At 35.9% G+C, this 27,996-nt stretch overlaps 2 protein-coding genes across 7 annotated transcripts in view; one reads left to right on the plus strand and one right to left on the minus strand.

Moving 5' to 3' along the window:
* LOC149789085 (pseudouridylate synthase 7 homolog) overlaps nucleotides 1–3,421 on the minus strand; it is an 87,924-nt gene extending 84,503 nt beyond the window's left edge. For 4 of the 6 annotated variants that reach the window (XM_089975279.1, XM_089975277.1, XM_089975278.1 and 1 more), the window contains exon 1: nucleotides 3,147–3,315. The gene's annotated coding sequence lies outside the window, so the exon portion shown is untranslated. Of the gene's footprint in view, nucleotides 1–3,146; nucleotides 3,316–3,348 lie in introns of those variants that run through there. The other 2 variants (XM_089975280.1, XM_089975276.1) reach the window with 1 other exon arrangement.
* Nucleotides 3,422–3,700: 279 nt separating this feature from the next.
* Nucleotides 3,701–27,996, plus strand: part of LOC149789086 (EF-hand calcium-binding domain-containing protein 12-like) — a 29,839-nt gene continuing 5,543 nt past the window's right edge. Inside the window, exons 1-6 of the mRNA XM_089975281.1 lie at nucleotides 3,701–3,795; nucleotides 8,364–9,215; nucleotides 11,773–11,953; nucleotides 12,455–12,831; nucleotides 18,676–18,880; nucleotides 24,960–25,275. Coding sequence (XP_089831407.1) covers nucleotides 8,424–9,215; nucleotides 11,773–11,953; nucleotides 12,455–12,831; nucleotides 18,676–18,880; nucleotides 24,960–25,275 — 1,871 coding nt within the window. The 5' untranslated portion in view covers nucleotides 3,701–3,795; nucleotides 8,364–8,423. The remainder of the gene's footprint in view (nucleotides 3,796–8,363; nucleotides 9,216–11,772; nucleotides 11,954–12,454; nucleotides 12,832–18,675; nucleotides 18,881–24,959; nucleotides 25,276–27,996) is intronic.

The raw sequence follows: 27,996 nt of genomic DNA on the forward strand, positions 1-27,996 counted from the left end.
GATTACAGTCCTCACCCTCCTTGATTTGTCTGCAGCATTTGACACAATAGACCAATATATTACTTCACCGTCTTCAGCATGTATTTGGCATTCATGATACAGCCTTACTGTGGTTCAAGTCCTACTTGGTCAAAAGGACACAGATTGTATCTGCAAATGGAATACACTCCAGCCCAGCTGATCTATGTTGTGGTGTTTCACAGGGGTCTGTTCTTGGACCGGTTCTCTTCATTCTGTACACTCAGCTGCTCTCAAGTGTCATAGATCATCATCCAGTGTCTCACCAATTGTATGCTGATGACACCCAAATATACAAATCTAGCCACCCAACTGAAGTTGATGCTACCATCCAAGGTGTAGAGAGGTGCATTTCTGATGTGAAATCATGGATGACATGTAACAAGCTGCAGATGAATGATGATAAAACTGAGACCATTCTGATCACAACACAAAGACTTTCTCATTCATATCCTTTACCTCAAACAATAAATATCAGCAATGCCAACATTAAATTCACACAATCAGTATGAAACCTAGGTGTTATTCTGGACAGTACTCTCACATTGCACCAACATGTCATGAACATATGCAAGGCTGCATTTCTTGAGACGCATCAGCTCAGTTCGCAAATATCTTTCAGTTGATGGTACTAAAACACTTTTATGTTCATTAGTACTTTCAAGACTGGACTATTGCATTCAATTCTGTCTGGTTCATCTCAATATCTACTCCAGAAACTTCAAAAAGTTCAAAACACAGCTGCTCGGATCATGCTTAGAGTACCATGATCAGAGCACACCTCCCCGCTGCTCTGTACCCTTTACTGGCTATCCATTTGATCCAGAATCAAGCACAAAATTTGTTCACTGTGTTATGTTTCACTGTCGGACTCTAGTCCAACACGCCTATCTGATCTCACCCATGTGTACACACCACCAAGATACTTACACTCCTCTTGTGACAATCGTATACTCATTATTCCCACTATGGAAACAAAGTCATATGGACAGCGTTCTTTTGCATACCAAGGCCCAGCAACGTGGAATGAATTGCCCACTGAACTTATTATATAAGTAACTCAGATGCTTCTCATGTCTATGGCATGTGACACAGTCTGGTCATAATATGTATTTTAACTCAGAACATATAGCTAACATCTGCCTAGTAGTCAATAATGGTGGCGCTCTATAGTTTCATATTTTGCATAGGGTTAGGATTTTAAAGAAAAAAGAATTTCCCTGGCTTTCCTCACTGGTTATACTGGCTATTTAAAAAAGACCTAAAATATCTTAGGTATAATTCAAAGAACCTTTAATTCCCTTTATTTTGGTGTATGATTGATGGGTGTACTATGGGTTATAGAGTATACAGCCTGGCCTTACTTCAGGTGTGCACCTTTCAAAAAAGTGCTAGCTCTACTTGGTCATTTTCACTTCCCGAACTTTAGAGGTAAATTGTATAAAAGAGCCGATAACTTTTTTTTACATTTTATATATTTGGTAATTCATTCATTGCATTTTCAGAAGCTGGAATTGTCTAGTCTGGCAAAATTCATTTTCCCTATTTTAATAGCTGCTATGTATAGTGTACTTTAAACTAATTCAGGCTGATTTTTTAACACATGGGAGCAGTCATTTTAGTTAACAGTGTGCTTAAATCATGCAAAATTTCCAAAAGTACAATATCCAAAGAAATATCATCCATATTACATTAATGTAGCAAATAGGTATGCCAACATTCTCTCCATTGTGCTTGTTTTAAATGCCAACTACTTCACCTTATATACGTCACCCTCTCAAAAGTACATATTAACTGATGCCTGGAAATGAACATTACTGAAATCAGTCAGTATTGAAATATCAAATGCTCAGTATGTTAATTTTAATCCACCATTGTCTTTAAAGTTTTGAGAGTTACTCTGTCAAAAGTACGTATTCAATGGTGAGCGCCCCCAATACAAAAACAGTTGGCCATGAAATCTGAGTTGATGGAATGCCTAATGTGGATATGTAAGAAAGCTTGCCAGTAGCTTCTCGTGGGTCAGTGGTTCTTTCCTAGGTGTTCCTGGGTTCTTCCACCACCATTAATACTGGCCACCATGTATAGCCTATCGTGTGCTGAAAAATGGCGTTAAACCTTACAACAACAACAACATAAAATCAATGATATACGACTTCTGGTATACATTTTTCATTAAAATGAAACCTGGCAGTGTTGCCTTTTCATGAAAAATTTATACATCTCATGGTATATCATTGATACAGCATACACACTATAAATAAATAAATTTTTAAAAAAATTATATATATTGCACGTCTTTTATTGCCCCCACTTCTGTGTTCTGTCCAAAAGAAGACGTCACTTCTCCCTAAAACCCAAGTCTCGCTTGACCACTGTTTGACACTACCCTATTCTGATGATGTGGTAGAAACTCCCAGTTCTTGATAGAACACATCTCTCAATGATAACAAAATGTCATTTGATATTCATACTTTTCTAACATAAATACAAATTAAATAAGAGGCATCAATATGATAGGATACTTCTAAAAAGGCAAAACTAACTTCTTAAGTGTGTAAAATCCAAAGATTCCAGGATTATAAAACTATGATAAGTAAAGCAATAGCGTTGTGTAGTTTTTTTTTTTCTTCTAATTTATTGTTTTCATTGCACTATTAGGAAACTAATGTCTACACAGTGAAAATTCGTTTCTGACTCGTTTTCCTATAGTCTGAGTTTCCTCTTACCCTTATCACCCCAAATTTGATATGTGGTGGCAAGGGTCAGAGGTAGTCCTACATGTAAGACATAGCACATTTTGATTTTGTTGAGGTGCCCACGACATAAATATCAGCGTCGGGTCTTACAGGTAGGACTAGGGTCAGAGGAAACTCGGACTAGGTTTCCTAGTCCACAGACGAAGTCATTTTCATCGGATCGTGTTCCTAATAGTAACCACAAAAAAATGCTCAATGCAGTCACAGACATGTAAGTGTAGTGTAAGTGTATGTTACATATTACGAGATTTGCAGGGCATAAAAACTTGGTTTGTACTATAGAGATATAGTATTTTTATAGGTGCTATTTTAGTGCAGAAAACAAACTCAGTAGCAATTTAAAAATAAAAATAGAAAGTAAATACCCACTCTGTGTTTTTTCTTTGTTATACCACCGCAATGTCTACATTAATCAAGGTAGATATACTAAAGCTTCATCGTGTATGTATGATATCCAAAAGGCAATATATTTAAGATCTTTCAATCAACATTAAAACCATGTGTACACCATCTGTTGACAGAATAGTTGACATACTTTTTTAACGCACGCATCAGTATGTGAAATACAAACCTAACACCAGTCAAATTGTAATACATTTATTGGATTTTCCACTTGTTTCTTATCTCAAAACTTAGAAATCTAATACCAGTTTATTCATCATTCGAATTACTTTGGTTTCATTGCGATCGGAACATCACTCATTTCCGTTAGATTAAGACATAAACTCTTAAGTTGTTGTAGGAATACACATCAGTTTGAAATGTCAATTGTGACCGTGTCTCCTTCCGCTGCCTTATTGTTCTACTTGATCAAAGTAGTTAAGAATATAGTTCTCAATGGCTACGAATTACCGCCAATGTTTCTTCCTGGACTTGACGGAAAAGGCCGAGAATGCTTAAAATAGTAAGGATATTCCAAATGACTGTTTATAAGCAACCAAGATGGAGTGGTCTGAATGTTGTTAAGCTGTTTGCAGTAAAATGTCGTTTGTTTTAGATATTCATGTACAACAAATGTGTAAGTAAATCACAGTGCATATTTTTGTATAGTTTTTGCATTTATTGTCAGACTTGAGAGTGATATCCATTTTTTTAATTTGTATTTGTACTGTTATCGTTATGGCATCAGGGTTTGACTTAAACGTCAACCATGTTTTTTTGTGTGTCTTTAAAATACAAATATTTTATTGCACAATGTGCACTGTATTATAAGGCATACGGTATAGTAGGAGTCATGTAGTCATTGTAGATCATCTTGGCGCTCGGTACCGACTATTTAAGAAATTGGTGTCATTCTGCCGAATTCGATTTCAATATATCTCCATGGAAGTTTTCTTTCATTAGCCTCTTAACTGCGATAGAATACATAGCCCTATATTCGCTAACCAAGATTCATTGATTCTTTATACAGTGATACGGGGTAGCGGGTCTTGCCATCTATATATTGCTATGACCATTACTTTAATATATAAAAAATGGTTGTTGCGGTTAAACCAGGAATATTCCCTTTTTTCGAAAATTGGAGTGTTGGAGTGCAGGAAGGTCTGTGGAATTACATTGTTTTAGCTTCTAATGGTCTATTTTAATCTGTGGCTTTTTTTTTTATATGAAATCACAGGAGTGGTTGTGTGGGATCTTGTTATTGTTATTATGACGGTGTAAGGCATTGATACAGATAAAACTTCACATCAGATGATCTGGAAACAGGGAAACAAAAGTAGTCCGCAGAATTTATCAATGTGTAAAAAATTCCAGATCAGTATCAAGTGACCGTTTACATCCAATCAAAACATAGAAAACGCAATCAATTCATAAAAATTTGAATTATATATATTTAAATCCTTGTTCATTTGGATAGCTTTTGTTTTCACATCCCAAGAAATACATAAGACAAAGTCATTGTTAAAGTTAGTCTTACAATGTAAAGACATATCACGTGTTATTTATGTTTTAGTGCTAAAAAAATGCCCGAAACATAAGTATAAAGGCTATAGTCTTATATTGTAGGACTATGTTAAAGTACATGGACATTTTTGGATGAGGTGAGTCTAAAGGTGTGATCCAGTACAAACCATATTCATATCACAGGCAAAGCTCTATATATTGAAATAAATCTTACTACCCTGTTATTTGCTTTGATAGATCCTCTTTAATACATGGCCTTCTTTGTAAAGGTCCAAAGCTATCAATAAGTTTTGTCTGGAATTTTTTTTATATGGCATTTCAGGTGCAGAGCCTTTATCAATCAGGACTGAATAGACTCTATGTTAAACCTTTTTAGTATTAAATTTAAAAACAAGAATCAGTTTAATTTGAGTAATTGCATATACATAACCACATTGACATACACTTCAGTAAAAATAGTGCAGGGGTCTCACTAGGATTTTAAAACCACGAATACTGGACTTACATTTTGGTAAAATTAGGTGTCCCACTAACAAACGTTGCAGTCCCCTCCCAGAAAACTTGGAAGATTAGAAGAAATATTGGTTGCCATTGAGTTTAATTTCTACATTCTTTGTAACACTGACATATAGTTCTTGTTTGTCTACCAGAGTGAGACTGAATTTTGTCAATCCAAAGAAAGGTCTTATTCCAAACACTAAGTCAGGCATTACACACTTTCTTCCCCATAGCTACTGTCCCATCAGAACTATCAGTTCTAGTAACTTTAACATTCTTTTGAATATCATTACAATCCCATCTGAACTATCAGTTCTCATAACTTTAACATTCTTTCGAATATCATTACAATCTTCATCAATTTGCCCTTTAGCCCTAAATTACTTATCCAGATTTGCAGATGGCATTTTGTCTCTAGTTTTGCTTTGACTTCTTATAGTTAGCTCTTCTTTGAACATGTTTTCACTATCAATTGAACAGTAGTGCCATACATTATACTGAAAGATATATACAAAAGTTTGGAATCCAATATGGACCAAAACTAGAAATATCTGAAAAAAGGACAAATTTCAGTTAAGCAGCATAAAATATTTAGACTTGTTCTTTTAAAATTAACTTTAAATGTACAAAATTCAGTGCTTCCTTGATAACTCACTCTTTGTTGTAAAAATCACAAGAGATCAATAGTGGCAGATGATTACGGTTGATCTCTTGGATAAATAGATATATAGATGAAGAGAAAAGGAAATAGGATAATTGAACCATTTGATGTTATAAAAAAGTATGCATGTAGGTAATGGATTTTAATTAAATCAAACATGTCATGTATACAAAAATCCCAGACCTCACTAAAACCCTTCAGCCTGTGCATTCCATAGACCTTAATGCTTGCTGCATAGTAATTGGACCAATTGGATTAGCATTTAAGTAAAACAAAAGTTTATTATTTTATTTTGTTTCTCGTTTCTTTGTTTTTCGAGGTAGTTAATGATTCACTTTGGTAAAACACTTTTAATTTCTTTGTTTCAAATTTGATTGCTGCAAAATAATTTGGAGCTATGTCATTGGAGTTTCATGGGCCATTCAGTCATCATTGGAGTTTAATGGGCCATTCATTCATCACTGGAATTTAATGGGCCATTCATTCATCATTGGAGTTTCATGGGCCATTCATTCATCATTGGAGTTTCATGGGCCATTCAATCGTCTTTCTAGTTTCATGGGCCATTCATTCATCATTGGAGTTTCATGGGCCATTCATTAATCATTGGAGTTTAATGGGCCATTCATTCATCATTGAAGTTTCATAGGACATTCATTCATCATTGGAGTTTCATGGGCCATTCATTCATCATTGGAGTTTCATGGACCATTCATTCATCATTGGAGTTTCATGGGCCATTCATTCGTCATTGGAGTTTCATGGGCCATTCATTCATCATTGGAGTTTCATGGGACATTCATTCATCATTGGAGTTTCATGGGCCCTTCTTTTGTCATTGGAGTTTCATGAGCCATTCATTCATCATTGGAGTTTCATGGGCCATTCTTTCGTCATTGGAGTTTCATGAGCCATTCATTCATCATTGGAGTTTCATGGGCCATTCATTCATCATTGGAGTTTCATGGGTCATTCATTCATCATTGGATTTTCATGGGCCATTCATTCATCATTGGAGTTTCATGGGCCATTCATTCATCATTGGAGTTTCATAGGACATTTATTCATCATTGTGGGTAACCGGATCTTATAAACTGTCCTGGTATTTTTGTGTCTTGTTTACAACCTTTAGGATGAAACCATTCCATTGTTTAACATACTGTATCTTCTAACATTCACCTAAGTACTCTTCCAACTGATGGACATGCTTCTCATGCTGTGGAGTTTTGAATCCTGATAGTGTTTTGGCAGATGTTGTATTTATATGATAAACAACTTCATTACTGTAAAAGTGAAAGCTCCTTGAGCAAGCTATAAGTGTTTTCCCAGAATCTGAATGAAGCACAAACACTTTTTGTTATTATTATAGCAGCATGTTCTCAGTTAAGTGATATTGGATATTGTCATATTATTGTCTTGTATCACAGTGTTTGAAACCATTTTTTTTAATTATCCCACCAACTCCATCACAAGGTTTCAAAGTAACTATGGGTAACTATTGCTTAAAAGTGCCAATAAAAGCAAGAACAAAAATTTACTATCCTTTTGATACATATTGATATCCTTAAGATACAGATTGATATCCTTGTGATATAGATTGATATCCTTGAGATATAGATTGATATCCTTGTGATATAGATTGATATCCTTGTGATATAGATTGATATCCTTTTGATATATATTGATATCCTTGTGATATAGATTGTTATCCTTGTGATGCAGATTGATATCCTTGTGATACAGATTGATATCCTTGTGACACAGATTGATATCCTTGTGATACAGATTGATATCCTTGTGATACAGAATTAATATGTTTATTAACATCTTTATGATACAGGATTATTATCCTGATCATAAAGATTAATAATCTCATGATACAGGATTAATATATGCATGCTTATTAACATCTTTATGATACAGGATTAATAATCCTCATGGTACAAGATTAAATATCTTCATTAATGAATATTTCATTACAATTTTATGTAATCATTCAAATAATGCATTGTTGTCAAATGTTCCTGTGAACTTTACTGAGGAGTATTTAATTACAATTTTCTGTAATCATTTAAGTGGTGCATTGTTGCCAGATGTTGCTTTTTGCTTCATTGATGAACATTTTATTGCACTCTTCTGTGATGCATCATTGCACATGCTGCTATGTGCTTCATTGTCTGCGTGGGTTCGAGTCTCGGATTCAGCCAATGTGGGTATGTGAGAAAGCTTGCCAGTTGCTTCTCGTGGATCGGTGGTTCTTTCCGGGGGTTTTCCCGGGTTCTTCCTCCACCATTAATACTGGCAGCCATGTATAGCCTATCGTGTGCTGAAAAATGGCGTTAAACCCTACAACAACAAAAGCTTCATTGATGAACATTTCATTACATTTTTTCAATCATTCAAGTGATGTATAGTAGCCACATGCTGATGTATGCTTCATTAATGAGTATTTCATTGATTTAGAAATACATTAACAAAAATAAATAGGTTTTGTTCAGAGTTTCATTTCTGTATCTTTTCAGGGTAAAACTGCACAAAGTATTACTTTTTAGTGCACAAGCTAGGACTGTATAAAAAGAAAAATGCCACCCAATCGCATGGGTCCAACTGATCTGTTGGATGCTGACATCAGTTTTCCACTCAATCGGCTCTTTGATCCATTAAATATGGATGAAGTGCCAGAAGATGACCGAATGAAGAAATTCAAGCATAGAGATCTGGCTCATATCAAGCACTACAAGGCTGCTGTCCGAATCTTTGGAGGCCCTCTCAGTAGGAAGCGTGTCATTATTGCACCACCAATGGAAACTCCAATGAAGCACCGTTTAGGAATGTATATGAATCTGAAACCAACTCCTGAATCCCCTGTTCTGACAACAGCCCTTAGACCTCAAATTCAACAAGAAAAACCTCCCCCAGAGGAACTGGTTGCAGCACAAAAAGAGAGGGAGCGTGAAGACTCCTATAAACAGTGGATGCAAGCAAGACAAAAGTTCAGAAGTGATCTGGATAACATGGGACTTAGTGAGCAGTGGTTGGAGAAGAAGCCAAATAAAACTGCATTAGAAAAGAGAGTGCTCACAAAATTAAGACAGACTAAAAAAGCACAAAAAGAACAAGAAAAAGAGACAGTGTCTGCTACTGCATTGGAAAGTGGAGAGAAGTCATCCTCTTCAGATCGTACTGAAACCATTTCTGTCTCCACTGCAAGCAGCAAGTTCCCAGATATCAGACTTCCCACACCATTGGGGGTTCAAACTCTGGAGAAACATCTTAAAATGAAAAAGAAGAGATTGGTGGACCTTTTCACAGAGATTGATAAAGATAAAAAATGGAAAGTTTCCAAAGAAGACTTTCAAGCCATAATGAAAAAGGTAAGACAATTAAATGTTATGATTTTGGAAGTTGAGAATGGTTTCAGTTTTGCAAGTGAAACAGTTCTATGTATTCCCATGATCCAGACTATTGTTTTAACTTGAATAGCAGCATCAGGTTATAAAATATTATAGAATAAAGTATAATATAACTTATTTTTAAAGCATTATTATTTTACAATCAGGTTTAAAACCCATCTTGAACATAATGCTTTTTCTTGGAACTTACCACCATTCATGCCTGGATGTCTTTTTACAACTTAGAGGGTTTAATCAGATTCAAAATAACTCTTGTTTGTATCTTTTTTCAAAACAAACACTGAAAGTGAGAATGCACCTCCTAAATGGAGAGCTTCCAACTCAATAAATAGAGAGTTATTGCATACCTGTGATGAAATTTTTTATGCCACCATTGTTATGATCTTTAATTTCATGAAAAATTCAAAAAAATATTTTTTTAAAAATATTTTTATACTTCATTTATAACTATTATCCATCTTTAATGAAAATTTCAACATGTAGTGACAAGCCTTTGTCACTCACAACATATCTTTTTAAAGGAGAAAAATGACAATTTTAAAGAAATAGTGAAAAGCAGATTAATAAGCAGAGCATTCTATAATTTTCCAAGAGGAATGAATTTACTAGCAGTAGAATACTGGACAACTTAAGACCATAAATATGAATTTAATATTAGTAGTACTGTATGTTCCCTGTCAGTATTGCATAGCATTATAATTTGAAATGAAATTACCCTTGTCCATATAATAAGACTTTGTCCTGCCATGGATGAAATCCATAGAGAACACAGACCCATTTCAAGCTGCTTGCACATGTATCATAGTCCTGATTTTTTTCTGGACACCATTTCCATTCACATATTATATTGCTGTGCAGACTATATGCTCTTGTTATCATGCATTGGGTATGCATTCTGCATGTATTCTATAATTTCTCAGATTATATTCCCTTAGTCTGATTACTTTTGCGTTTGGATCTAAACTCCCTTGAGAGTTTCAATGCAGTTTTCAGGCAGTGCCATTCCTTCCTTCCTTGCTTCCTTCCTTCCTTCCTTCCTTCCTTCCTTCCTTCCTTTCTTCCTTCCTTCCTTCCTTCCTTCCTTCCTTCCTTCGTTCCTTCCTTCCTTCCTTCCTTCCTTCCTTCCTTCCTTCCTTCAACTTAATCTCACTCCTTCTGGGTTTTGTAGTATACCATTTGGTCCAGTACATTTATTCCAATCAGTGTATTCCAGATCTCACACCATTCAATGATCATCTTATTACTTTTTTCTTGTCCAGTATGGGTTCTGTAATTTACTTTGGACTGGTGTGATTACTGATCCACACCACTCAGTTATCATTTTATTACTCATTTCTTGTCCAGTATGGGTTCTGTAATTTACTTTGGACTGGTGTGATTACTGATCCACACCACTCAGTTATCATTTTATTACTCTTTTCTTGTCCAATATGGGTTCTGTAATTTACTTTGGACTGGTGTGATTACTGATCCACACCACTCAGTTATCATTTTATTACTCTTTTCTTGTCCAATATGGGTTCTGTAATTTACTTTGGACTGGTGTGATTACTGATCCACACCACTCAGTTATCATTTTATTACTCATTTTTCTCCAATATGGGTTCCGTAATTTACTTTGGACTGGTGTGATTACTGATCCACACCACTCAGTTATCATTTTATTACTCTTTTCTTGTCCAGTATGGGATTCTGTAATTTACTTTGGACTGGTGTGATTACTGATCCACACCAATCATCTTTATCATAATACTCCTATCCTGTTTTTAGACTTTTTTTGCAGGAATGTACATAAGTTTACCATCTTCTGCATCAAGATTTGTGTCCTAAACCCTTGACTACACTTTTTATTGTTCCCCTACCTGGCTATGGTAAGGAGGCTTTCCCTAAGATTCACAAAGTGGCAGGATCATGCTAGATTGCATAGGGAGTGGTTAGTTCCCCTTCTGAGTGGACCTTTGGTCTCTCCAGCCAGTTACATGATCCCACACCCTGCCTGGCATATTATACCTTCCAATCTGGATGACAGGACATCACAAGTGAGCAATTGGTTGGGGACCTAGGACTGTCTCCCTTTTAAGACACTGGAGCCTTTAGACCTTAAGGCCAACCCTTTTGTCAGTGGCGTCATTCAGACTGCTGAAGGAGAATTTGCTGTCACTTACAGTGCATTAGTTCATGCTGGAACACAGCAACAACTGCCTGTGTGGTCTGTGTTGTATTCTGGTTTCTTTCCAGAATTCCCCATGAGAGGATGAATTCTTCATATTTGGATGAGTTTAATCCAATCTTCATATTTGGACGAGTTTAATTCTATCCCAGAATTTAAGGCTATGCAATACCAACAGGTTACATCATTAAAATTAGTTTTACCCACCCACCCACTCACCCAAAACTTGGCGTAAAATTTATTAAGATAAAATAAATTCTAAGTTTAAAAAGAACTTTGATCTTATGGTAATACTTGAAAGATAAAAGTAATTGTATATCAGGGAGATGCTTATCATATATGTTTCAGGAAAATATCCCTCTGACTGATATGATGTTGGAAGAAATAATACTTGTCCTGGACATGAACCTAGACAATAAGTTGGATTATAAGGAACTGGCCCGAGGTCTAGAACAGTGGAAGAAAGAGAAAAGGGAGGATAAACGTAAAGAACTCTCAAGGGAAGGCACACCTACGTCCCCTGTGATGGGTACTTATAGCTTTTGTAAACACATTTTACAATAGGTGGTGTGTTTAGTTAGGATCTTTACTGTTTTACAATTTTGAAGACATAATGACATGACAAATCAAAGTCAGATTGTAGAGTGAAGTGAACAGTGAAGTTTGGAGTAGGTTCGAATAGACCCATAATCTATGCCAAGAAGAATTCCAGAGGTTTTGTAGGCACAAAGTTTTGATCTGTACTACTTTAATTTATATGGCCATCTTGGGTTTATATTTAATTCTACAGTTGTGTTCCTCATGTTTATGTACAGATAAATTGGTTCTTTTCAGTAAGGCATAATAACAGATACAAAACATGTAATCCCATGCTGGAGAAAATTTTGGGTCGGCAGTAAGCCAGTGTTATATCAAGATGTTTTTATTGCAAGATGCATTGTCCTTTGGCATCTTTTTTATCATGCTGTATTTAGAAATAAAGGAAAGATAAAACTGATTATCATTCTAATTATCTCTCAAACTTTTTTAGGAGAACAAGACACAGAACTAGTTTGGCCTACTAAAATATCTAGAGACAACTCAAAAATGTCAGCAAAATCTGCAGAACAGTCTCAGCTTAGAGAGCAAAGTCCAACACAAGCTGTAACTGGTGTGGTGCCAAAGTCACCAAGATTCAGTGACCCTAGTAATGACAAGTCTCAGGGGCATGCTAGTAAACAAAGAGCCTCCAAAACTGAAACCACAGGTACAACAAGTGAAAATCTGACAATCAGTCGAGAGAGTTCACAGATTCTAGAGCTACCTGAAATGGACCTACGACCAGAAAGGATGATTTTTGACAATGAGGAGGCCATGTTGGATCTCAGAAAGAGGGATAGAGAGGCTCTTAAGGGAGGTTACTCTAAGGTATTTTTTGAAGGATTGGTAAATGTATTATACTTTTTTAAAGACTGCTTCAATGGCCTTAGTGGTTAGAGCATCCACCTCAGATACAGAAGGTCAGGAGTTAAAATCCAGCAGAGTCATACCAGAAACATAAAAATAGTACAAGCAGCTGCATTGCTAGGAGCTCAGCATTAAAAGATTAGTGTTAGGACTGGTTGGCCTGGTGTCAGGATATTGTGACTTGGTGGGACATGATGCTATATGTCTGTGGCATGATGGCATCATGCTAGACATTGCTACAAACTACCACACTGCAGGCATCATAGCGATATGATTGAAATTTGTTTAAATCTGTGTTGACAATACAAATCATACACACACACATAAACAGACAGACATATTTTCTTAATTATATTTTTAACTTACAGGGGTTATGGTTTTTAATTAAATATGAGATACATAAATCAAAAGTATCATTAAAGTCATCAGTGACCAAGCAGATATTTATGAATACTTGTTCACATTCTCCTAAGATTAAAAAGCTCATGAATTTATCACAGAGAGCTCATTTGTTCCCTGGACAGATTGGTAGGAGCAAGTAGTTGATACAAATGTACATTTTGGATGAAGTTCAAGAAAATCTAATTTCAAATATACTATTAAGGTAAAAGGGAATACAGTTTGACAAGGATTCTTGTTAATCAGTGTGTGCGGCAAACTCTTAATAAAAGATTGATGCTCTTTTATGTACATATTGCTTTTTCTTCTTGAAAATCTAAATGCAAATTGCATTGAGTCCTAGTCTATCCACTAATATATGTATACACAAGTTTTATATTTATTGTTCAATTTTTTAAAGCTACATTATCTTACAAAAGTATCAGTAATTGAAATAATAGATTCTGGTCTTTCTCAAAGAAGAAAAATACAAAATATTTTGCATAAAATGAGTCAGAAAGACCCCCACATCTTCAGGCAGATTAGATAGCATGTAAATTAGAGTAATTTCCAATAGTCGATTGTTTCATATATCTATCAAAATGTAAACTAACCAGCAAAAAACTTAGCTTGTTCCAGCATCAGTACAAAGAAATTGAGCCCAACCTAAAACCAGTTCTGCCCTTTAATACCATCATCTTTAGATTGCATATTTACTAACTGGGGAAAGTAAGTCTTGTTTTAAAACTGAGTGTAATCAGTCTTATTTCTAGTTTGCAACACCAAGCTTTCACAAAACAAAAATAATCTAACTTTTACAATCTAGTTTATCACTTGTCATATTTTAATATGTTCAGCTATAGTTGTCAGTTACAAAGAACAAGATTGTCATATTTTAATATGTTCAGCTATAGTTGTCAGTTACAAAGAACAAGATTGTCATATTTTAATATGTTCAGGTATAGTTGTCAGTTACAAAGAACAAGATTGTCATATTTTAATATGTTCAATAGTTGTCAGTTACAAAGAACAAGCTTGCAAAACTGTTATGCATACAACTGTACTTATGAACTACAATGAACAAGCTTGTCACATTGTTATATGTACATGCAGCTGTAAATATGTACTACAAAATTCTACTTTGCCATTATACATACATCAGCAGTTATGGGCTACAAAGAACAAGCTTGTCATATTGTAAACATGTTCAGTTGTAGTTGTGAGCTACCAAAAAAACACCACACAAAAACAAACAGCTTGTCATTTTGGGTAAGAGATTGGCTTAGAATGAAATGCAGCTTTAACCATATTTAGTGGAGACATGGTGTACTTTGAGCCGTTCCATTTAAACATGCATTGTACCCAAGGAAGGCAGTTTGTAAACATTTATGCCAAGGTACTTTGATTTCACAGAGTTCATATTAAAATGATAAAAATATCTAAATTACATTTATGGGTCAGTACCCCACATCAAAAGTGCCTTCCCTGGGTCCCAGGTATGTATTACTGGAACAGCTCTTAGACTACATAATAATATTATCTCAGTATGGTATGGAACATGTCTAATTGAAGATTCCTTACAACATGCAATGTGTCTAATTGACGATTCCTTACAGCATGCAACATGTCTAATTGATGATTCCTTACAGCATGCAACAGTCTGTTGGAAACCTTTATGGATATATGGACTGTCAGACTCTTTATGTGAGATACAGGTATAATACAAGGGATATTTGGACTGTCAGACTCTTTATGTGAGATACAGCTATAATACAAGGAGTATTTGGACTGTCCAACTCTTTATGCGAGACACAGGTATAATACAAGGGATATTCAGACTGTCCAACTCTTTATGGGAGATAAAGGTATAATACAAGGATTATTTGGACTGTCAAACTCTTTATGTGAGATACAGCTATAATACAAGGGATATTTGGACTGTCAAACTCTTTATGTGAGATACAGCTATAATACAAGGGGTATTTGGACTGTCAAACTCTTTATGTGAGATACAGGTATAATACAAGGAGTATTTGGACTGTCCAACTCTTTATGTGAGATACAGGTATAATACAAGGGATATTTGGACTGTCAAACTCTTTATGTGAGATACAGGTATAATACAAGGAGTATTTGGACTGTCAAACTCTTTATGTGAGATACAGGTATTATACAAAGGGTATTTGGACTATCAAACAATTTATGTAACATGCAGCTATAATACAAGGGATATTTGGACTGTCAAACTCTTTATGTGAGATAAGGTATAATACAAGAAATATTTGGACTGTCAAACTCTTTATGTGAGATACAGCTATAATACAAGGAGTATTTGGACTGTCAAACTCTTTATGTTGTTGTTGTTGTTGTTCTAGGGTTTAACGCCATTTTTCAGCACAAGATAGGCTATACATGGCGGCCAGTATAACTGGTGGAGGAAGAACCCTGGAAAACCCAGGGAAGAACCACCGACCCATGAGAAGCTACTGGCAGGCTTTCCCACGTACGCATGCTAGCCGAGCCTTGGACTCGAACCCACGCAGACAGAGGTGAGATGGAAGTGATCCGGAAAGGTAAGCGCTGTAGACCACTCGGCCACTCAGGGCCCCTTAAACTCTTTATGTGAGATACAGCTATAATACAAGGGATATTTGGACTGTCCAACTCTTTATGTGAGATACAGGTATAATACAAGGGGCATTTGGACTGTCAAACTCTTTATGTGAGATACAGGTTCTAATACAAGGGGCATTTGGACTGTCAAACAATCTATGTAACATGCAGCTATAATACAAGGGGTATTTGGACTGTCAAACTCATTTTATAAAATACAGATATAATGCAAGGGGTATTTGGACTATTTAACTATTTATGTAATATACAAGTATAATACAAAGGGTAGCTTGACTGTCCAATTATTTATGTACCATACAAATATAATACAAGGGATATTTAGACTGTCCAACTCTTTATGTAACACACATGTATATTACAACTGGTATTTGGACTGTCCAACCCTTTTTGTAACACACAGGTATAATGCAAGGGGTATTTGGACTATCCAACTCTTTTTGTGACATACAGGTATAATACAAGGGGTATTTGGACTGTCCAACTCTTTTTGTGACATACAGGTACAAGTATAATACAAGAGGTATTTGGACTGTCCAACTCCTTTTGTGACATACAGCTATAATACAAGAGGTATTTGGACTGTCCAACTCTTTTTGTGACATACAGGTATAATACAAGAGGTATTTGGACTGTTCAACTCTTTTTGTAACATACGAGTATAATACAAGGGGCTATTGGACTGTCCAACTCTTTATGTAACATACAAGTATAATACAAGGGGTGTTTGGACTGTCAAACTCTTTTTGTAACATGCAGGCATAATACAAGGGGTATTTGGACTGTCCAACTCTTTTTGTGACATACAGATATAATACAAGAGGTATTTGGACTGTCCAACTCTTTTTGTGACATACAAATATAATACAAGGGGTATTTGGACTGTCCAACTCTTTTTGTGACATACAAATATAATACAAGAGGTATTTGGACTGTCCAACTCTTTTTGTGACATACAAATATAATACAAGAGGTATTTGGACTGTCCAACTCTTTATTTAACATGCAGGTATACTACAAGAGCTATTTGGACTGTCCAACTCTTCATGTAACATACAAGTATAATACAAGGGGTATGTTGTACATGCTGGTCATTTCATGTCAGACACATTTACTTATGGATGTCTGGCATGTTTTACATGCAGCTGCTTGTCATTACATGTCAGACACATTTACTTATGGATGTCTGGCATGCTGTACATGCAGCTGCTGGTCATTACATGTCTGACACATATAGATGTCTGGCATGTTGTACATGCAGCTGCTGGTCATTACATGTCTGACACATTTACTTATGGATGTCTGGCATGCTGTACATGCATCTGCTGGTCATTACATGTCTGACACATTTACTTATGGATGTCTGGCATGTTGTACATGCAGCTGCTTGTCATTACTTATCCGACACATGGATGTCTGGCATGTTGTACAGGCAGCTGCTTGTCATTACATGTCAGACACATTTATTTATGGATGTCTGGCATGTTGTACAGGCAGCTGCTTGTCATTGCATGTCAGACACATTTATTTATGGATGTCTGGCATGTTGTACATGCAGTTGCTGGTCATTACATGTCAGACACATATGGATGTATGGCATGTTGTACAGGCAGCTGCATGTCATTACATTTCAGACACATTTATTTATGGATGTCTGGCATGTTGTACATGCAGTTGCTGGTCATTAAATGTCAGACACATATGGATGTATGGCATGTTGTACAGGCAGCTGCTTGTCATTACATGTAAGAAACATTTACATATAGATGTCTGGCATGTTGTACATGCAGCTGCTGGTCATTACATGTCCGACACCTATGGATGTCTGGCATGTTGTACATGTAGCAGCTGGTGATTACATGTCCAACACATACGGATGTCTGGCATGCTGTACATGCAGCTACTGGTCATTACATGTCAGACACATATGGATGTCTGGCATGCTGTACATGCAGCTGCTGGTCATTACATGTCCGACACATATGGATGTCTGGCATGCTGTACATGCAGCTGCTGGTCATTACATGTCTGACACATATGGATGTCTGGCATGCTATACATGCAGCTGCTGGTCATTACATGTCAGACACATATGGATTTCTGGCATGCTGTACATGCAGCAGCTGGTGATTACATGTCCAACACATATAGAAGTCTGGCATGTTGGACATGCAGCTGCTGGTCATTACTTGTCAGAAACATTTACTTATGGATGTCTGGCATGCTGTACATGCAGCTGCTGGTCATTACATGTCAGACACATTTAATTATGGATGTCTGGCATGCTGTACATGCAGCTGCTGGTCATTACATAAAACAGCATTTGTCTGATGATCAGCATTAAATTTATTGACAGGTTTGAAAAAAGTTATAACTGTTATAAAAGTTTCAAACCCTGGCCGATTTGTACCAAAGACTCATGAAAATGGTACTAACAGCTTCCTCACTGGTCAGCCTGGTGTCAGGATAGCTGCATGTCTGTGGCATGATTCCCCAGTGCTAGACATCACAATAAACTGCCACACTGCAGATATCATAGTGATATGACTGAAAATATATTAAAGCTATGTTAAAAATAAAAAAAACACACATGTACACACTTTACCTTTTGCTTTCCCAAACAAAGCTTTTCGTAAATATACCAAATTATTACTTTCTGAATTGCTTTTCAAGTCTTCATATGAACATATATGTGCAGTGATGTGCATAGTAAGCAGGTAAATACTAGGTATATAAAACTGTAATATATACATGTATTTTGTGGCCAATATATCAGTATTTGTTCCATGTTTTCAGACCACCCACTTTAAACAAGATGATCTGGAGATGATAAAGATTGGAGACAAAGCCATAGACAATCACTGTCAGCCATCAACTCTGGGGGGTGAAGTAGGGGAGTTAGTTGACAAGTTTCGACAGCAGCGGCTCAAGGAATACCATGAAGTTTGTGGACTTTGTGAGGAAAATGGGGTTGTGCTGTCCAGGCCCCTGCTCAATAGAGGTGAACTGTTTCACAGTAGCAATAATACAGCACAGCTTGTTTTGATCACCAAAGCAAAGATAACTTGATCCAGATTTTGGCGTAATACTCACACGACACATAATTAATCTCTATCTGAAGGGACTCAAACCCTCTGATTAAAGTATATGCAGATATATATATGTTTTGCATTGAGTTCATGACTATTTGAGGTTTTGGCATATTATATGCATACTATCCTATGTAGAATCGTGGAACTTGTTGAGTAGCTGCATCTTGACAAGTTCTACATCTCTTTTTCCAAAAGAGGTCTATGTGACCTTTATCTCATGCTTCAGTGGCTTTGTTCCAATTTTATTATGATTTTATTTATTGGATGCTGTTTATGTTCCAATCATAAAACTTGATAATTGGTTGCTTCTCCATAACAAAAAGCTAAGAAGGTCACTGTGATCTATGCTTTATGCTTTACAAATGTGATAATTATTAGTGTTTATGATTACATTCGGGGCCCTGAGTGATTGAGTGATCTAAGATGATGCTCATCGTTATGGATTATTGCCATCTGACCTCTGTCTGTGTGGGTTCGAGTCTCAGGTTCATCCAATGTGGTTATGTGAGAAAGCTTGCCAGTAGCTTCTCGTGGATTGGTGGTTCTTTCCAGGGTTTTCCTGGGTTCTTCCCCAACCATTTATACTGGCCATCATATATAGCCTATCTTGTGCTGAAAAATGCTATTAAACCATACAACAACAACATGATTACATTCATTCATTCATGCAAAACTGTTGTATATTTTAGCCCAGTCTGAAGGTCTTTTCTGACCAAAGCAGTTTGTAGTAGTAATAAATAACTTTATTCAGTGGTAAACATTCCATATTAACAACCAAACATTGTATATTATGTCATGTTATCCTCAGCTCAGCTGTTAACCGTGTATTGCAAATGACTACAGGAATTAGATGTGTTGACTGTGTATTGTAAATGACTACATGAATTAGATGTGTTGACTGTGTATCGTAAATGACTACAGAAATTAGATGTGTTGACTGTGTATTGTAAATGACTACAGGAATTAGATGTGTTGACTGTATTGTAAATGACTACAGGAATTATATGTGTTAACTGTGTATTGTAAATGACTACAGAATTAGATGTGTTGACTGTGTATTGCAAATGACTACAGGAATTAAATGTGTTGGTACTACTAATACTTGCCTAACTTTAAACAGTCACTGATATTTAATAGTCATACATATAAGTACTAGTAAGACTTGCCTGACTTTGTACAGTCATTGATATTTAATAGTCATACATGTAGGTACTATTAAGATTTGCCTGACTTTACACAGTCATTGATTTATAATATTCATACACGTAGGTACTAGTAAGACTTTCCTGACTTTATATGTCACTAGTATTTTATAGTCATACCTGTATGCATTAGTAACACCTGCCTGACTTCATACAGTAATTCATATTTAATAGTCATACATGTAGGTACTTGTAAGACTAGCCTGACTTTATACAGTCATTGATATTTAATAGTCATACCTGTAGGCACTAGTAAGCTTGCTTGACTCTATACAGTCATTGATATTTAATAGTCATATTTGTAGGTACTAGTAAGACTTGCCTGACTTATTAGTCATTGATATTTAATAGTCATACCTGTATGCATTAATAAGACTAGCCAGACTTCATACAGTAATTCATATTTAATTTTCATAACTGTAGGCACTAGTAAGCTTGCCTGATTTTATACAGTCAGTGATATTTAATAGTCATACCTGTATGCATTAGTAAGACTTGCCTGACTTCATACAGTAATTCATATTTAATAGTCATACCTGTATGCATTAGTAAGACTTGCCTGACTTCATACAGTAATTCATATTTAATAGTCATACATGTAGGCTCTAGTAAGACTTTCCTGACTTTATACAGTCATTGATATTTAATAATCATACATGTAGGTACTAGTAAGACTTGCCTGACTTTATACAGTCATTGATATTTAATAGTCATACCTGTAGGCACTAGTAAGACTTGCCTGACTTCATACAGTAATTGATATTTAATAGTCATACCTGTATGCATTAATAAGACTATCCTGACTTCATACAGTAATTCATATTTAATAGTCATACCTGTAGGCACTAGTAAGCTTGCCTGACTTTATACTGTAATTCATATTTGATAGTCATACCTGTATGCATTAGTAGGACTTGCCTGACTTCATACAGTAATTCATATTTAATAGTCATACCTGTAGGCTCTAGTAAGACTTGCCTGACTTTATACAGTCATTGATATTTAATAATCATACATGTATGTACTAGTAAGACTTGCCTGACTTTATACAGTCATTGATATTTAATAGTCATGCCTGTAGGCACTAGTAAGACTTGCCTGACTTTATACTGTCATTGATTTTTAATAGTCATCCATGTATGTACTAGTAAGACTTGACTGACTTTATACAGTCATTGACCAATTACCTCATTGTTCATTCAGCCTTGTGATCACTGGGTCAAGGTCATATGTTTTACAGCACTGCTTTGATTGTGGGTTTGACATACTTCCTCTGCCCTTTTTCTTATTTTAGTAACAAAGACCTTGATCTTTCACATTTTGCCATCTTCCTTACACAAGAACAAGCCATCAATATAGTATGGTTAGGGCTGTCAAAAATCATGAAAAACCAACCCGGGTACCCGTTGCGAAATTTAACGGGTACCCGTTAGCACATGAATGACATGTACAGCCGTAGACCAACTAATTGTTATCCCCATTTCTTTAATATTTTGTATGGCAAGGCGATAGAGGCTAACCGTGTAATGCACTACTCGGTCTGATGCGTCCGCACCGATGTAGCTGCGAATGATCTGACCGCACGCTATTAATTAATAAATTTATTTAGAATGACCTTTGTACACAGATGGTAGGTATAATCCAACTTTTAATGATCACTGTGATCAGCCGCGTTAAATCCTTTAGAACACTCACCTTTTTTTAAAGTATAAGTCCTTGTTAGAACAGACCACGTTTATTCATCGGCTTTTGACCGCAGATTTGAATTACCCACGCATGCGTGTAAAGCAGCTTTACCACATGTCAAGAGTAATGCGTTAAAACCGTCTTTGTGTGTGTGTGTGTGTGTGTGTGTGTGTGTGAGTGAGAGAGAGAGAGAAGACCACAAACTGTATTCACTACACAATAATAATAATTCAAACTAGATAATATAATGTTTGTAAATGTTTTTATTTTTATGAGAAAAACTCAGAAAGAATTTAGCAAATCTCAATAATGCCAGTCTGTCATAGTCAACAAGTACATGATCATTGTTCGCAACACATTTTCCAGTTTCTGTTCAAAAAAACTAACATATCGACTGTATCTGGTGACAGTGATGCACGTTTCTTATTTATAACGTGTCCAGCCGTCGAAAATGCACTTTCTGATGGAACCGACGTCGCAGGAATACAGAGATACTTTCGTGCAAGGGCAGCCAGCCTGGGATAATGTGGTGTATTGTCTCTCCAATACTGAAGAATGTCACCATTAACATTAAGTGGCGCCTCCGACAGATATGTTGACAATTCGTCTACTGATGAAGCGTTGTCATCTGCGGCACACAGAGAAGCGAGATCATCAAATATATTATTTTCTGCGACATTTTCCAGTTTCTGTCTCTTCGATTCTGGTTCATTCGTTTTGTCAGTGATGGCATCATTAGTTTGCGACACAGTTAGTGAATCCGGGATTACTACTGCCATCAACTCCAGTCTGACAGCAGCGTACATCTCCTGTCGTGGTGCTTCTTTAAAAAACTTTAAAAGTTTATAACGCGGATCGACAACTGCAGCCTTAGCTGCATTGAGCACGCTGTATCCAGTAGGATAATAGCGGGTTTGAAGTTCATTTGTGATTGCTTTCCTACATTCTTTAATTGCAGCTGCGTCATCTGGTTTTAAATCGGAAATGTTTTTCATTATTATGTACAAGTGCACATACACAGACGAGATAGATGGGTACTTTTGTCCAGATGACATGACAGTAACTTGCTTAAAAGGCTTTAGTATTGGTATGAGAGCTTCAGCCAATGACCAGTTTTCGACCGTCATTTCATATGTAGAAGCGATGCTGCGGACTGTTACCTGTGGGTCAGACAGAACTGCACCGATCGCCCACCGTAATTTGACGAGGCGTTCCAACATATCCACAGTCGAATTCCACCTTGTAGAACAATCTATTATAACTTCTGAAACCGTTGTGGTGTCATTATTTTGAAGAGCTTTCTGTTTTTCATGCAAAGCCTGAGCTGCAACTGTACTGCGTTTGAAATGTGCGGATAATCTCCTGGATGCACCAAGCATTCTGGCTATGGATTTCACTTTTAAACCAGCGCTAATTGCCAATTGCAACGTATGCGCAAAGCAAAGTTGATCTGGCCAGTCATCCAGCAAGTTCATGGCTGTATTCATATTAGATCCGTTGTCATGGACTGTAGCAGCTATTTTATTTATTGGAATGTTCCACTCATTGGCACAATCACTCAGACGAACACTGATATTTTGCCCTGTGTGTCTTTCCGGAGTCTCTCTTGTCTGCAAAATTGCCGATTCTAGTTCCCACACAGGATTTATCCAATGAGCAGTCACACACATATATGCAATGTTCTGCAAAGATGTCCACAAATCAGTCGTAAACGCTACATATAAAGCCTTTTCCAATTTCACCAACAGTTTTCGAACGCCTTCATCATATAGTTCCTTTATTAAAGCAGTTGTCGTTGTTCTAGATTTAATGTCGTAATCTGGCTCGAGAAAATTAATTAGGCTTTTAAAACCTTCTCCATCCACAATACTTATTGGCCGCCCATCTTGTGCAATAAAGGCCGCAATTCTGTGATCAATTTGTAAGGTCCTGACTTTTGATAAGTTTGGTTTTCTGACCAAGAATGAAACAATGCTCGGAGTACTATTTGCGCTCTCATTCTTATCAACGTCGATGCGATGTGTTCCAACGAGATGTTTCCGCAAAGTACTTGTGTTTCCACCTTTTGCAGAAAGCACCAGTTCACACAACTTGCAACGAGCATTATTATCATTTAGTCGTTCAGCATGCACCCACACTTTAGAACCTTTGCCCATTACTCTTTCTTAAAAATTTATTTAAATACAAAAATAATATTACTAAGAGTCGCTGTAATAACTGTTTTGTTCGACACATGAAGCTCTTCTAAAATGGCAATAACAAATAGGGCTATTATGCCCCAGTTATACCACGTGACCACGCAGTCGCAGAAGTGATATTATTTTGGAATTATAATTCTTAAGATAGTTATGACAAAAACATAGTAGTATCGAAAGTAGAAATCTCGATATATGTATGATGGCTAACTTTCAAAATTAGCAGCGCTAGTCGACTAGAAAAACAACGAGCTGCTCGAAGATTACTTTGAGGCATTACGAAGATTTCAAGGTGTCTAGGTGATAATTGTTCATAATATAAATTGTGAGATTTCTTCGACATGTGTGTTTGGAAATCAAAGGTATCCATCTGGATTTCATTAAAAGAGCACGCAATGTACCGATCATTTGGCACCCACAATCAATAGTTATCGTCTACAAAGAGGTTTATTACCTGTAGAACAATGCTATGTTTTAACCTTGGTATATAATGCCTTGGGGATAACGGTTTTGTCCTGTTGCACAATGCCAATGAATTTTATTAATCCAAACAGACTCTCTGATGTATTGTTTATTTATATTAAGCAGGGATCTGGTTTCTAATTAAAGCCATAGCTGTCACACCTGTTTGAAGTGGTTGGCGAGTGTGGCGATTTTTTTTTACGGGTACCCGCGTTTACGTTTCAATACCCGGGTTTTTCAATACGGTCGGGTACCCGAGTACCCGTTGACAGCCCTAAGTATGGTTACGGTGCAGCATCTAGAACTTAGCTATTGTGCTCAAATCAAAACAGATGGTCAGACACTCATTGGTATATGATAATACACATTGCACCTTATGGTGGACATATGAAAATAGTTTAAAGCCAAACCTCCCATGTAAACTGCATCAATTCACTTTTCAGTGTTGTTGTATCACCCGGACTTACAACATGAGGATCTTAGAAAGAGAGGGTTAAGGCCTCCTGAAGCAGCCCCCCTGGTGTCATCTCACTTTGCTGACCCGCCAAAGCGACCCAAAACCCCCATAGAGGTAAAACACAAGGACAAGGTTCGAAGGTCACGGAGTGGTCGGCTGCTGATTGATAGTCGGCACAAGTACCCTGCCAATCAGAGCATTGCACCAGTTGGACAAAGGGTAAACTTATCAACAGGAAAGGCAGTCATCAAGAGAAAAGTGGACTGCTGGATGCCTTTTGAAGAATATGAAAGACTTACAAGGTAATTAGTTTTTCATAATTGTACTTTGCATCCATCACATTTGGATATTAATATGTATTTGGTCAGCATCAGTAATTGAAGTATCACTATCGTTGCTCACTTGCGCAATTGACAAAAGACTACCTTCAGACTTTGATGGTTGAATTTACATTTTTAGTATCATATAGGCTGCTTCCCTTTCAATCAAGGAATTTACTCCACATACTGGATTATTTTGCATAACTTTGCATCATGAAAACATGACATTTTTCTTCATTTTTTTAATGATAATAGTTAAGTTATTTAAAAAAACAAAGTTGGGTTTTACATACCAATAACACACTGATTTAACGGTAGATCAACTAATTGGACATCTGTTTCTTTAAAATCATTTTAAACTTTCAAAAATGCTCTTTTAGCAGACCCCTGCATGCTTGGGGATGAAGAATAAGCCAATGTCTTTTCTTCTTCATGTTGCATACTTCCAACAGATCAGCGTGGATCAGCTACAATGGTGTGGCTTTCATGTACTGTGGCTGACATTTCTTTAGATACTGTAATTTTGGAAATTGTACATGATCAAAGCACACAGCTAACCAAAATGACTGTTTCCATGTGCTCAAAAAATCAGCCTGAACCTGCCTAAAGTACATTCTTTTTAGCATTTATTAAAAAAGGGGAGAAATAATTTGCCAGACTAGACAAGAGCAGCTTCTGAAAGTGCAGTGAAAGAATTACGAAATATATAAAATGTTTTTAAAAAATGATTGGTTCTTTTTTTTATACAATTACCTCTGAAGTCCAGGAAGTGAAATGACCAAGTGGAGCTAGCAGTTTTTTAATAAGTGCATATCTGAAGCAAAGTCAAGCTGTATGCTCTATAGCCTAAATTACATCCATCAGTAATACAACAACATAAAGGGAATTAAAAGTTCTTTTAACAATACCAAATATATACATCTTTTTATAATATTATAACCAGTGATGAAAATCAAGGAAAATCTTTTTTTAAAAATCTAACCTTATTCAAATTATTAAACTGTAGAGCACCACCTTAAAACAAATATGAAAATTTGTGCAATTTTTTCTTTTCATATCGTCATGTATGATGTTTTCAATGAAACATTGATGTTATGCATGTTATAAGCAAATTATATTTATTTTGTGTTGTGTGTGCAATGATCTTAATTATGGGGAAATCAGATGTCTTAGAACAAAGGAGTGAAGTCAACTTAAATTTAAAACTGTTGCATTAAGTGAAAGAAATATCTAGTAAAAATGTTCCTTAATTTGTAATGAAATTGGGAAATAAATGATGACAAAGCAAATTAGCTTTCTGCTATATTCTAGTGTTAGAAGAGTAAGCAACATTTTGACCTTTGACCTCCATGAACCTTTTCAAACTACAATTTTTTAGACACATTTCAGTTATAAATATGCTCAGTTTAATATTCCTGCCTTTCGGCATAATAACATTGGTTGCAAAGAATGCAGTGTGCATTTTTAAAATAGCTCCCTATTCATGATAAGTGGGGGTTGCTGGGCTTATGTGTCACTTTCAGATATACAATTATAATACATGTGTGGGCTTTATGTGGGCACTGTACAAATATTATGAACTTCTGAAAGAATGACAGATGTGAGGCGAAGTTGCTTGCATTTGCAACAATGGAGAGAATGTTGTCATACCTTTAAGTTACTTTCCTTTACTGTGGCTGAAATTTCATTGGATATTGTACTTGTGGAAATATCAAAAAGCACATACCTATCCGAAATTACCACTCCCATGTGCTAAAAATTGAGCCTGAATTAGTCTCAAGTACACTATCTTTAGCAGTTATTAAACTAGAGAAAAAAATAATTTTGCCAGAGTAAACAAATACCAGGTTTTTAAAGTGCAATGAATTATTTACCAAATGTATAACATGTATACAAAAAAGTCATCAGCATTTTTTTATATATACAATTTACCTATGAAGTCCAGCAAGTGGAAATGACCAGTCAAAGTTATCAATTTTTAATAAGTGCATATCTGAAGCAAGGCCAAGCTATATGCTCTATAATCCAATTACACCTATTGATAACATGAAGGTAATTAAATGTTCTTTTAACAATACCTAAAATATATATATATATATATATATATATATATATATATATATATATATATATATATATATATATATATATATATACATTAAACAGCCAGCATAACCAGTGAGAAAAACCTGAAAAATTCTCTTTCTTTAAAAATCTAACCCTGTGCAAATTATGAAACTGTAGAGTACCACCCTAGTAGAATACCTACTATGTGGAGGCCAACCCTTGTCAGAAAGGAGACAACTTATACAATGCACAAATAGGGAGTTGGTAATAGCTTAGAGTCAAGAGATACTAGTTCACAATGGTGTTATGGATGTTGACAGTCAAATCTGCCTGAGTTGTATCACTCAAGTCAAGAGACACTAGTGTTACTATTATGCATATTGACAATCAAATTTGCCTGAGGAGTTGTATCACTTGAGTCAAGAGACACTAATGTTACAACGTTGTTATATATGTTGACAACCAACTTTGCCTGAGGAATTGTACAACCTGAGACATTTTTCGAAGATCATATTGCTTTTATACTTTAAGCATGACAAATGTCAAATTCTCCTTTAGTTTTAAAAATGGAGTCAAAGTTGATGAAATTTCATGTATGTACATATTTCTCATTTGTAAAAAAAATATTGTGGGAAA

Source organism: Sinohyriopsis cumingii, chromosome 11, assembly GCF_028554795.1.
Source record: "Sinohyriopsis cumingii isolate HCF-2022 chromosome 11, ASM2855479v2, whole genome shotgun sequence".
Classification (NCBI taxonomy): Eukaryota; Metazoa; Mollusca; class Bivalvia; order Unionida; family Unionidae; genus Sinohyriopsis; species Sinohyriopsis cumingii.